The following is a 13,467-nucleotide window of genomic DNA, read 5'->3' as shown; positions in this document are numbered from 1 at the left end:
CATCCCTCCTCTCTTAACAGAGTTCAATGCACACGGTTCATATTTTTGGAACAGAAATAATGTGTTCATTTGCAGCCCGGAGTATGCCAATTAAATTTTCACCCGCATTAATATTACAAGGCCACTGGTATATTGCCGGCCGTGGTAAGAACTGAAGACCGATGATGACCCGGATTTGGTTATGGAAAAAACCTGCAATTTAGTCGATTGCCCATGTCAAATGTGATTTGTGAAAATTGCAATAAAAACAACACGATTATAACGGTCTTCAGACAGTACCGTGGCCGTTTGTTCACGCATGCACGTGAACAAATACGCTTCGGTGGCGAGGGTTGATGGATCACACCGATTTTTGTGGGATTTCCGAACCCGCCACTGGGCTGCAGAGATGACATTACAGCGAATGGGTCCATGAGCCCATCTGGGCGGAACTTTTGAGTATTATCCCTTTGCAAGCGTGGTGGATTTTTGTTTAGTTTCCCGATTGTTGCCAATCGAAGCAAAGCAACTCCGTGTTTAAGAAAAAATGGAAGTGGACAAACATCCCTATGTAGCAGGAACCTCCTGAAAATTCGCGAGGCTTTCCTGGATTAACGGACTATGTCTTCGTTATTAATAACCAGCAGTGGGCTTTGCAACTACCTTTCAGCTTTAGAGTTACACTGCATGAGAGTACAATTATCTGGTTCATTAATGATGGCGATCGCATAATTTTTTTACACATTTAGCACGAGAATTGGAGAAATGTAGGACTTCAGGTTGACCCTGCCCTATGATTGAAACCAATAAACCTCAAAGCCATCATTTTTGGAGGCCCAATTAAAAATCCATATTAATTTGACTGCATTTGTTCCATATATCAGCTTTTTAGCACTTGTAGAGCATAATTAGAATTTACATCACCCACTCAGTCACTGACACCTCCTTGCACTGGATATGTAATACCGGGGCTAGGCGGTGTGCAGCAGAGCAAAACATCCATAATACAGATTTTTTTTTATGGGGTTAGATCGCCTAAATATGAATGTAAGGTTTGTCACGTAAACAGAACGTGCCAAATTCGTTACTAGTCCAGCACACCGGTGTGTTGGAGAGCAAATCTACAACATTTACAAGCTTGAACAACACACCGTTGCACTGTTCTTATACTTCATGCGTCTATGCCGCCCGCCGCCTTTCAACAGCCCACGCTGACCATCGTGGTGACCCTCAACAACTCGCAAGGGTCGCGTCGGGGAGGCTCTCATCCAGCAGCGGACTGAGCAAAGGGCGGCACGCACACAACGAGATTGCCAACGCATCCAAGGTGGGCAAGGCACCTGAGAGGCAGTGGCGGATGATCCCAGTAGCAAGAGTAGCTACAGATGCTACGGGCCCCGCACTTTCAAGGGCCCCGCGCTAAACGCTTTCAAGCTATCGATTCCGGTTCGGTGATTCTGCACTTGCTCTATTACTATAGTACTATACCGCCTTCAACTTTTACGAACGACTGGGTGTTTAAGGTTAGCGATTTGTCATATTGTCTGGCTGTGTAGCAAATGAAAAAATACAATTACTTTACTATGCAAGTTAAAAATTGTGGTTTAATATTCGTGTTTTTTTTAATTCAGGACCCCTTTATAACATATGCTACATGCCCCGCACTAGCTTAATCCGGCACTGCCTGAGAGGTAAACTTTTCCCGGGTTGATGGACGTGAAATATTACGGTCGCAGATACGTCCACGTCTATCGGAGCGCCGGCGTGAAATGAGCGCCTGGGCAGATGTGAAGTGCCAAAAAAACTCGACACGGACGATCTGTCAACATTAACCGGCGCGACGAGTTGAGCGCACGAGGGGCGAGTCTCGGTTGGCGGTAAAGAAAAAATCTCAGCGCGACCCACTTTCAGTGCCGGATGAAGCTGGTGCGAGGCCTGTAGCATATGTTATAAAGGAGCCCTGAATAAAAAAATGTAAATGTTAAAACACACATTTTTTACTTGCATAGTAAAGTAATTGTATTTTTCATTTGCTATACAGCCAGAGAATACGACAAATCGCTAACCTTTAACAAAAGTTGAAGGCGGTATAGTACTATAGTAATATAGCAAGTGCAGAATCACCGAACCGGAATTGATAGCTTGAAAGCATTTAGCGGGGGGCCCTTGAAAGTGTGGGGCCCGTAGCTACGACTACATATGTATCCACTACATATGTAGTAGTAGCTACATATGTAGCTACTACTACATATGTAACTACATATGTAGCTACTCATGCTGCTGGGTTTATCCGGCACTGGCGACTTTGCCATGCCCGCCGCATGTTAAACCGGCAGCCGGTCGCGGTGCCCTGCCGCGCACTTTTCTATCGGCCTTTATGTCGCGCTCCACTCGAGAGGCGAAATTATTTTGTTCGCTCGTGATGTAGACCGCGTGTTTGTAAGTGTTTTGCGCGAGATTTAGAGCAGCGTGGGACTCTGGGATGGCCGTGTCGCAATAGACCAGGTTGTTTATAAAAAGATGTGGCTTTTTTTGCATTTTTCACATTAAAGCGTATACTTGTCGATATTGCCGTGAAAATGTCTGTCTTCTAGGACATCATTAGACGTCGCATTTTAGACGCTGGGTCGGGACACATTTACAGGAGCTGTCCCATACACAGACTGGCCCCACATCATTCGAATTTCCAGAGACGAGTGCTACTCCATTGCTTACTGTGAGCATGGAGACATGTTGACCTGAACATGACTTCACATGTTTAAATATCCTCGATAAATATCCTTTGTAAACATCCATTAATTAACCCATGGGCTGAGAAACCTCTTGTCTCGATAAGATAAATTGCTGTCGGCTGTACAGTCAATCGTGTTGAATTCTTTATTTGTTTTCAGTAATCGCTTACAATTAAGCGCCACCGATTAGCATGGTTGGCTAACGTACGTTGCGAAAGATGTTCAACATACACGTGCATACATACATCCGTAGTGTTACCCACGTTGTGCCCATGAGTGGGACAGAGGCAATGGGAGGGAGGGGGAAGGAGGATCTCAGAGCCTTGACGCTTGCACACAAGCACCGTAGAAGCTTGTAATAGTGCACGGCAAGAGAGAATTGTAGCTGTGGTCCGGGCGGGATAGGAGGTTGTGATGTGGGTGGAGGAAAACAGGGGATCAAGACGGGCATTGGAGTGACACCCAGAGGTCAGTAATCAAGGGGAAGCCAGATGACACTGCAAGAGATGCTCTTGCAGGACATATGAACCGTGGAACAAGGGACAGACTCAAAGCCACATCGTTGTGATGATGAGACTGTGAGAGCGATTCTTGGAGGTCAGATGTTGACTTCGCAACAAAAACCAGATCTATCAGAGGGAGGGAGGGAGGGAAGTGATGGCGAGGTATGGGGGCATCAACTGCATTGGTCCAGAAGACCTCTTTCACCTGACGTGCCTTCACTGCAATTCATGAGACCTTTAGGCTGAGTCAACATAGGGGAGAGCCCATTCAATACTAGATTATATCAGAAAACACTGAGTTTGTGAGTCCAAGGATTGGTGACCACTAGGCATGTAATGATGCATTGATGTAATCGGTTATAATTAATTCCTACACTTACCGTGCACTCATGGTATCATACGTGGCGAGAATCGATTATTCGCATTGCCTACGTGCGATATGTGAATGTTACAATTACGCCGACTGAAGAAATGACAAGGTAGAAAATGAGACCAACAAAATATATGAGGAAATATAAACGACACAAAAATGTAATAGATTGTTAAATCTGACCACGACCCAGAATTGTTACAATTCATCGAATGGTCGTAACATTAACAAACATGAGGATATAATAATTATCATCTCAATTTCGAATCAGTGAATAATATTCCATTTTACATCGAATGTACCTGAATATAGGAATGGAAAGCAATCAATCCTGACGTAGGTGATTCTATGCGTTTATTTTGAAGTTGACAATCGATGTCAAATGATTAATCGACGCATCAGTACGCCCCATGACTAACCAACAGCAAAGGCAACGATCCCCCGTATCGCCTTAATAGGCTGTTGGGGCTAGTGCTGTTAGCAAAGAGACCTATTAAGGCTGGCATGGCACACAAAGGCCAACGCCATACCCAGCCACGTTTGTCTACCCCAGTGCTGATGTTTGCACATTTCAACAGGTACTAATTTTAAGGCTGAGTCGACATAGGGGAGGCCCACCTCCGTGCTAATATGGAGTCAACCGTGGTAATCGGTAGCCAACCGATCAGCACGGTTGGCTACGTACAGTGCGAAAGAAGTTCAACATACGTACGTGCCCAAGACCGTGTCATATATATATTAGCCGTGGCAGGGAATCGAACTCGGGTCAGCAGGCTCGTAGCGCCATGCGCTAACCCAGTGCTTCACCACCACCACGACACATTATTGTATTGTGGGACCCATCAAGATTGAATTGTGATTTTTCGACGTATTTTTTGTTCAACACAGAGGGACACATTTTTCATAAAAGTTGTGTGGGTAAAACACAATGGGCATGGGTTCGCTGCCCCGCGTAGATCGATCACGCGTGCTCACAATTTCCCATCCATATATTCGCAGTCACGAAGCCAATTTTCTCAAGACATATAATTCTGTGGTGGGTGGTGGTAGTGGTGTTGGGTGGGGGTGGGGTGAGCGGAGAAGTGGGGATCTGTACAAAACAGTGGGAAAGGAACCCTAGGATGGAGAGATGAAGAGAGACAGACACAGCCGGACGAGCAAACATATGAGACAGATACGGAGTCAGACACGGGGACAAACGCACGGACACACATGGAGATATCCAGAGGCTGAGACATGCATATAACCATGGAGAGAAAGAGAAACAGAGATGGATGGAGCTCAGCGAGTGAGATATGAAGGCATCGGAGACAGGCATAGAGATACACAGATACAAAAGCATTCAGACATGGGCATAGAGAGACAAAGCCACAAAGAAAGCCATGCAGAGGGATATGTAGACAACCAAATAAACATATAGACGCAGATACAAAAAGAACGACAGACAGACATAGAAGCCTCGAACAATTCAAAAGAGACAAGGAGAGAGACGTGTAGAGAAGAGGATAAGACAGAGGCAGAGAAACAGACAAAACGGCAGTGAGAAAGACAGACGTGGAGAGACAGAAAGAGAGGGGTGTGGAGTGCTTCGTGAAGTGGCTTACCGGGACGGATTAACCCCGAGACCCCCTCATATTTTGTAGGCCCTTCTTTAGGCTCTCCATTCCACATTGAAGTTACAGCCTCTCAGAAATGTTTGGCCTTTGAATTACGATGAAACACGCATCCCTCACTTTGCCGCGCCTCGAAGCGAGGAATGTTTCGTTTGTTCAAAGGAATGAGTGTGGCGAGCGATTTATGCGCAATGCATTGACGTCGAGTCAAACACATTCGTTAATTTTACACGGGTAAACAAACACAAAGTTTGATGACTTCATATACATATTTTTGTCCAATTATGTAATTCATACTTCGACCCTTCCCTCTTTTTCGCCTTGGGCACCCTCAAACTCTTAATACGGCCTGACCAAAGCTCATAATTCTAGATTTGAAGCTTTCGTGACTGCAAGGATTCACAACAAAGGCTCATTCCTAACAGCGTGCTTCAGCCGCACCAAACCTCACAAAAATAATATTCAGGGCCTACTCCCACCCTCAACCAGTATATATACAAATACTGTTTTCTTGGTATTTCCCTCACTTGATACAGCTATCGTGCTGTGACGGTTCCACCTGAAGACGGAAGCTTGTGTTGCCTCCGAAACGTCGTGATTTATTTATTATTTATTTTTATTTTACTTTTATTAATTTTAATTTTTTACCTACGTGACTTTACCGAAAAAACCTAAGAAAAAGCTCATAATATCGAGCTGGAAGGGAATGGGCCTTGGTGCAGTTGCACCGCCTACACTCTTCAATAGCCACGCCACTGCTGACGAAGTAAAGGGGGGGGGGCGCAGGGAGGGGGGGGAGTGATGATGAAGGGTGGGTGCTGGTGGTGGCTGGGGCGACTGTTGGGTAACTATTAAACAATGTCAGCGAGTGAAATACAAGTGCACGGCAGTGCAGGGTAATTGCACAGGGCCCGCTGTGATTTATAGGAGAGAATGAGCGGCGCACATTACACAGTCACGCACCCTCCACCATTCGAGGCTCGCAGAAATTTTCGGGTCAAGTGTTCCTGGCTAGCAAGCACCCATTCAAGAAAGTGGCACTGCAGGAATAAAATTTATTATGGAAAAAAAATTATCGATACAAATATCCCCACGAAAATATTACGAAAAAAAATCACTTAATAAACATTGCAGGGCAGTGGAACATGCGTGCCATGGAATCCCTGAAAAATATACTTTTCACAGGAATTCTGAAAAACCCCTGGCAGTGGCCTCTTTATTATTTTACATAGTAGGGGGGGAGGGGGTCGCACTTTCCCACACACTTTGCTGGGATCGGTGTTTGTTGCATGACAGTCAGAGTTGTATTTTAGCTGTGTCTCAGAGCTTGGAATTGCCGGATTAAGTGCAAAGTCTATAACTTAATTGCTTTGTGAAGCAGCCACTGGTGACCAAGCTGAGACGATCAACTTCCTGGCCTGGAGAACCCCGTTTCAGCGAGGGTAGTTGCCCGCAACTCAAACTCAGGACCTCAGTGCTTAAATCTATCTGTGTGGAGCTCTGAGTGTGACCTCCACTCTCCCTTGTATGCAATGTGGGTTTTCTCTGGGCACTCCGGCTTCTTTGCACGTGTACAAAAAAAAATCCCCGTCATTAATGGAATTGGCCAAACATCTCAGAAAGACACGCAGAGAGAAATAACAAAGACAAAGGGACACAGACATAGATAGAGAGACGGGGAAACAAGACAGAGGCTGAAACACAAATAGATACAGAGAGCGACTGACACAGAGAGGAGAAGAGACACGGAGATTTTAAAATCATGGTTGCTGAGCACAGGGCACAAACGCCCAAATTTACAAGCGGTAAACAACAAGCAGCACTCCGAAGGTGTAATAGATAAACATTAATACATGAAATAAGATTTAGCCTCACACGGAGGGCATGTGCACACATCGACAAAGACACCCCAAATAGCCCTTAACACGCTGGGCAATTGCTGTTAGCGAGCACCTATGTAGGCGTTGTGTTCGTGGGAGGATTAGGTTTGGGCTAGGATTAGGGTCGGGGTAGGATTAGGGTTAGGGTTGGAGTAGGATTTAGGAGTCTGGTCAGTGCAAGGGGTAGGGTTAGGGGGCACGGTTAATATTAAGAGTCGCCAGAATTGTGACTTGCAATCGTGGCTGACAAATCGCCCGATGAAGCTGGTGGTTGTTGTTGTTGTGTAATCACAAGCGAAACTTCACAGTACTCGAATTGTAAACGTTGTGGGTTTACTCCTCGCCAAAACACACCTGGTGTGCTGAAGTAGTAACTAATTTACTGACAACCTTTACTAATTGGCTGTGTCGGGTGGTGGTGGGTTAACGACACATGTATATTTACGAGATCTATCCCCACCCCCCCCAAAATACATTTATTACGGTGAGGAGTTAGTGTTTTGGTCTAGACCCCCCCCATACACCTCTGGGTACCCCCCCCCCCCCCCTCAAGAAGTGGAGTCGTATTATACCGGCGCGCGTTACACGTGGTTAGAGAGCAGTGCACACACACACACCCACGTGCACACACATTACGTACACACCCACCCACGTGCACACACACACTTCATTGCGCACACACAAACACACCCACGTGCACACACACACTTCATTACGTACACACACACCCACGTGTACACACACATTGCGTACACACACACCCACGTCCACACATACTTCATTGCGTACACTCACATACCCACGTGCACACATACACCCACGGGCAAACACCATTGCGTACACACACCCACGTGTACACACTTCATTGCGTACACACACACACCCACGTGCACACACACATTGCGTACACACACAAACACACCCACGTGCACAAACACTCCATCGCGCGCTCGCTCTGCATGTCCGCCCGGTGGCCACGGTTGCTAGGAGACTAATTGGATGTCCGGGTGAATGCCGAGAGAGGTGAGCGATTCTGAAGCGGGAGGACGCCGAGCGGAAGGACATTAATCGATTAATTGCAATCACCCCGCGCGGACGAGCCGCGTTCCGTAGCATTACCCCCCAACACGGACACAGACCACGCACCCGACTGCTCCCATCGACACGACCACTTCCCCTAACACATAAAAAACACAATATCCCCCCGAACGCCTTCGCTAATACTGCTCCTATCAATAGCACCGACATTATCCCGAACACTAAAAAAAGACGTGAACACTCCTAACATTACGCTTAACGCTACCAAGAAAACTATCACCCTTTACACTAACACTATCCTTTACACTTCCTAACACTTCCCCTACAACTAAAACTACCCTTGATATTAGCAATACCACTCACCCCACCCCTTTCAGAATCAATCTTTATTCATACTGGAGGAATCCGATCAACTCTACAGCTCTTTTCCTATCTCTAATCCTCATACTACCCCCAACTCGACCTCGAACACAGGCTAACAAGTGTAGCACTACGAGGCAACCTGTCCCTTTCCAGGGATGTACAGCAAGTAGGTTGTTCCATCTTGATTTAAGGCTTTCGTGACTGCAGGCATCCATACTCTTTGGTTCTTTCGGTAAATTCACGTAGGTAGAAAAAATCCTGCTTAAGTAGACGCATACTTCAGCAGTTTTTTCTTGCTGTGGTTGTCCCACCTGGTGAAGATTGCTTGTGTTGCGATCGAAACGTCGTGATCTATTATTTTTCTACCTACGTGACTTTACCGAAAGAACCAAAGAGTAAGTAGGTTGTTATGTATTTGTGTATGTTTGAGTGTAATTCCATAATCATCATCAGCAGCAGCACCCTGTCCCTATCCAGGGATGCACAGCAAGTAGGTTGTTGTTATTTGTGTATGTTGGAGTGTAGTCCCATAATCATCAAGAGCACCAGCACCATCACAAGTCTCATGGGAATCCTCGTACAATTGAAAGTTATTGGTCTTAGGAGAGAATGGTTACTGCTGTAGACATGTGGATTGTTTTCAATACACGCTGAGAATCAGCACGCTAGAATAGCCAGTGTGTGTCAATGTCATAATCAAATTACTCACTTGTATTATTATTCAGAATAAGAAGGCGCAGACGAACAGCTTTTTAAATTACCATTACAAATACAGTAGTTTATTTTGCAAGTGCTTTGACATTAGTCGCTTAGTAAATTTAAAACGCGGTTAGTTTCACTGTTTCCCCAACCTCAGAGTTCCCAACACGTTCATCGTGTTCATGCGAAGCCGGCAGCCTACGCCTCAGTTTGGTGGAACGTCAGAGGCTCCTAATCGTGAGGTTGTAAATTCAAATCTTCATCAGGGCCAAACAACTGCCATCATCATCATCTTCGCTAACAATGGAATTGGTCAAATGAGTGCCAGCAAGTTAGACTGCATCACTTTGTGCCAAGTCAACTGTGGCTGCCTTGTGGACCATACTTGCCCATGCCATAGTAATGTAGAATCGGCCTCATAATGCCAACAGCGATGAGTGCCACTTGAACCTATGTAAACGATACATACTTAGAAATGCGAGTGTGCTAGGGCAGCACGCGTCGCTAGGCCGGCGGCTGAGACTAACGATGGAGTCACAGCCAAAGGAGGGAGCATGCCCCCGAGAGGACGTCTCACCGTGGAGATGGAGCGATGAGATCGCCTCGTGTCCTGTTGTTACAGACGAATTGTTTTGCATCACGAGACCAACCGGGTTGGCCGACATCTTGGGGAGGCCTTCATCCAGCCGCGGATTAAACAGGGCTGATTGTGGCGGTGAAACATAACAATTACAACTCACAACGATCTGCATAAACGTGATTTGAATGAGGCAGTCAGCATTAAGTCTCGGTGGCCACGTTAACCCATGGAAAGATTCTTTCAAATAGATTCCCCAAGTCTGGTGGCACCTTCCTGCATCTCCTGTTAAACCGCTCTTCCATGCATGCACACACACACGCAGCTGTGCATCACCACATAGCTCTGGTATCGATGGCAGCAGTGGCACAATGGTCCGCACTGCGATCCTAGTGACTTGAGTGCGATTCCTAGCCACAGACAATATCAGTGGCATGTGGTACCAGAAGTTGCCCTGGGCTTCCCATAGGTCGACTCAGCTTTAAATGAGTTCTGGGGCGGAGTCAGTAAAAGCACTAGCAATGGTGAGACAAAGGTGGCCAAGCGCGGTGATGGCCACAGTGCTCAATTGTGACGATGAATAGCTGCCGACTGACAGCCCTTGCCCCCTCTTCTTGGTTCTTTCGGTAAAGTCACGTGACTTTACCGAAAGAACCAAGAAGATGAATCCCTGCAGTCACGAAAGCTTTAAATCAAAAGCCCTTGCCCCATCAATCTGTGAACTGCATAAGATGAATGAGACATCAGAGCTGACCTCGGAGACCAGATGTCAACTTGGAGACCATATGTCAACTTGGAGACCAGATGTCAACTTGGAGACCAGATGTCAACTTGGAGACCAGATGTCAACTTGGAGACCAGATGTCAACTTGGAGACCAGATGCTTCAATATCTGAAGGCAGGAAAGGCTGAAAAGTGCAAAACTTGTAGTCCAGCGATTTTGTAGGAAAAGTTCTTTAAAACTCCTAAACCCGATGGGCTGTAATCTGGCTGGTAGACTTCGGTACAGCAAGAGGCTCTGCGTATACATCTGTGCACATCTTTAGGTTGTATCCTCTTGTACGTGCGGTGAATTTTCTCCAAGCACTTCAAGTTTCCTCTGACAGACAAAACACTCCTTTTTTAAAGGCATTTGGTCAAACATTCCGATGCAGGTTGCTCATGCAAAAAAAAGCCTTTAGACTCGATCAGCATTGTTATTGTTACATTACAGTATTATTGCAAAGAAGTGACGGCGAGATGTGGTGGCACGATGGATTTCTAAAACCAGAAACTCCTACGTAGTCACCCTGAGGATCTGCCTCTGAATAGGAATGGATGAGGGGTGGGGCAGGGTGCAGACCAGGGCTGCTGTTCATAAGTGGGGAGGTTCACTGGCGTGGCGTCATTGGCATGGGACCCTGGTACGAGGAATGATATTGCGGCCCTCTGTCCAATTTCCCTCCTCATATTAGCTCACCGCCTGGGCCCTTTTGGCATGTAGAGCCAGGTGCAATTGCACCGCTTGCACCCTCAATAGCTACTACACCACTAGGAAGGGCAACATGCCTCTCCCCCCCCCCACTTCCCTGGTTAATCCACTGGTCCCGAATCTTATCCTTACTGTTGTAGGGGTAGGTAACTTTAAATCGGCCCCTATCTGGGGGGAGATTTACTCCAGAGGTTACGGCTGAGCCGAGTATATTGTGCACACGCGGAATGTATTCCCCTCTGTGACTCCTGTTCTTTGTGTTCAGTCATGAAAGAAAAAAAAACAACCAAGGGCAACACATGCCCCACCGGGTCTCCTCTTTCTGCCCGATCGGAGTTCACCGCACGCAGGTGGCTCCGCTCGTGGCGCCGTGGAGCATCAGGCAGGCAGAGAGGTGATCTTCGGCGAGCGTGCTCCGGTAGCGTTCCCGCACGCACGACTCGCCCGCACCGGATTCCAGCAACCCGCACACCTCTCCGAACAGCTCGGGCCCCAGCGCGTCTGTTAAGTGGGGGAAACAAGGCGATGGAGCACGCAGTCAGCGCAAAGACCGCACGCCCGGGTGGCCGGGCAGCCATTTCGGTAACCAATCGACCGGATTGGCAACGGTCGACCGAACAAGCAACCTGATGGCCAGACACGACTAGTCAGCCAGACAGGCAACCATTTCACTAAGACTCGACAAACAGCTAGTCAGCCAAACATGCCATCTGATGACCAGACAGGCAACCATTCAACCATATACACAACTAGTCAGCCAGACAGAAAATCATTCAACCAAGGGCATACCTAGTCAGCCACAGAGGCAACCGGTCAACCGTGGGCACAATGCACGACGCACCACAGAGCGAATGAATGCCATGCCCCACAATGTAAATGAATGAATGAACGAGACCACAGTATACGCCAAGTCCCCGTGCGTGAACAGCGCGTGGTCCACGCACGACCGCGACGCGGCGCGTTAATCGTGAACGACGCCGCGCCCTGGCGAGCCGGCGAACGAATGACGCGTCGCCTAACGCGAAGGAAAGACGAGCGGGCGGAAACCCGTCTCCCGGGCATCAGCTCGGAGGCGACACGACACAGCTCATTACCACCTGCCCAATCAATGTTCCGCGCTCGGTGACCCGCTGCGTCCTCCGTGACCGCGGCGAGGCTTTGCTTGCTTGCTTTTTTTTAAGGTTTGCCTTTTCGAGTTTAATTAATTCATTACTTTGTATCCTTTCCGCTCCGGTTTTGTTAATGCGTAAATCGCGACCCCCCCCCCCCACGTCCCATCCATCACGGCCGCGCAGAACTCCAGACATCGATCCGCGAGCACTGAGCCTTCCAAACATTGATTCGGCTAAAATACGAGGGGGTGGGGGGGGGGGTGGGAGGCATGGGGGGGGGGGAAAGGGGATTAAAAAAGTTTTATCTTGACCGAAATGAAAAATCATATTCAGAGTAACTTGGTTTAGGTGAGCTCGAAAGCTAAAAACGTGCACTGTGACTGGTATTGAGCAAACATCCCAATGCTGAAAAATCACCTGCAAGTTACGTGCAAAATGAGGATTACAGATAGCAACATCGCCACCACTACTGTGAAAATTTGGCACGACGCTCCTGAGTCGTGAGACTCGGCGAGGCCTTCCTGGCGAAACAAGCTTAACAACAATGAAATAGGTAAACGGTTAAGACAGAATAAGGAATTATTTTTCGTCTTCTTCGTATGGCTGACGTTGATGTAGAACTATAATTTTACGTTGAGGTGGTTGAGCCAGATGATCGTTTCAGGAGTGGTGGAGCATATCTTTGGAATAAGAAATGAAGACGTAAGAAGGAACTTTAAAATGGGACGACGACTGTAGAGAATTGAGGAACGTGGGCCGCCATGGTGCGGCCATGTTGAAAGATTGATACCAAACAGGAATCCAGCAATGATAGAGGACGACCAATACAAAGATGGACTGATGGAGTGGAGGAGGCACCAGATCGGAGAGGTATGACATGTAAACATCAGCAGCAGGTGAGATATTACGAATTTGGCAATTTGACACCAGCACACAATGGCTTACACTTTTCAAATAACGTCACTGGAGTATTTAAAATCCATTATTATGGTTAGTACACCCACAGTATTAACCAGAGCGGTCTGCTGGATTCAAACCGTGAACCTCTGCAACGATTGGCGAACACACTACCACTAGGCCACGTCACCACCCCATGGTCAGTGGAAAACCACCCGTGCTTTGAGGGCTCT

General features: G+C 47.3%; 2 protein-coding genes across 3 annotated transcripts in view; one reads left to right on the top strand and one right to left on the bottom strand.

The window, feature by feature from the left end:
* PIR (pirin) overlaps positions 1 to 13,467 on the top strand; it is a 490,330-nt gene that overhangs the window by 207,468 nt on the left and 269,395 nt on the right. The gene's annotated exons all lie outside the window — the stretch shown is intronic.
* The window catches only part of LOC144724052 (uncharacterized), a 77,391-nt gene continuing 71,668 nt past the window's right edge, over positions 7,745 to 13,467 (bottom strand). For both annotated transcript variants that reach the window (XM_078602885.1, XM_078602884.1), the window contains exon 9: positions 7,745 to 11,726. In XM_078602885.1, coding sequence (XP_078459011.1) covers positions 11,563 to 11,726 — 164 coding nt within the window. In that variant the 3' untranslated portion in view covers positions 7,745 to 11,562. The remainder of the gene's footprint in view (positions 11,727 to 13,467) is intronic.

The sequence above is a fragment of the Lampetra planeri genome, chromosome 19, assembly GCF_965212315.1.
Source record: "Lampetra planeri chromosome 19, kcLamPlan1.2.h2, whole genome shotgun sequence".
NCBI lineage: Eukaryota > Metazoa > Chordata > Hyperoartia > Petromyzontiformes > Petromyzontidae > Lampetra > Lampetra planeri.
Note: the sequence above shows the minus strand (reverse complement) of the source record. Positions and strands in the feature narration are given on the sequence as shown.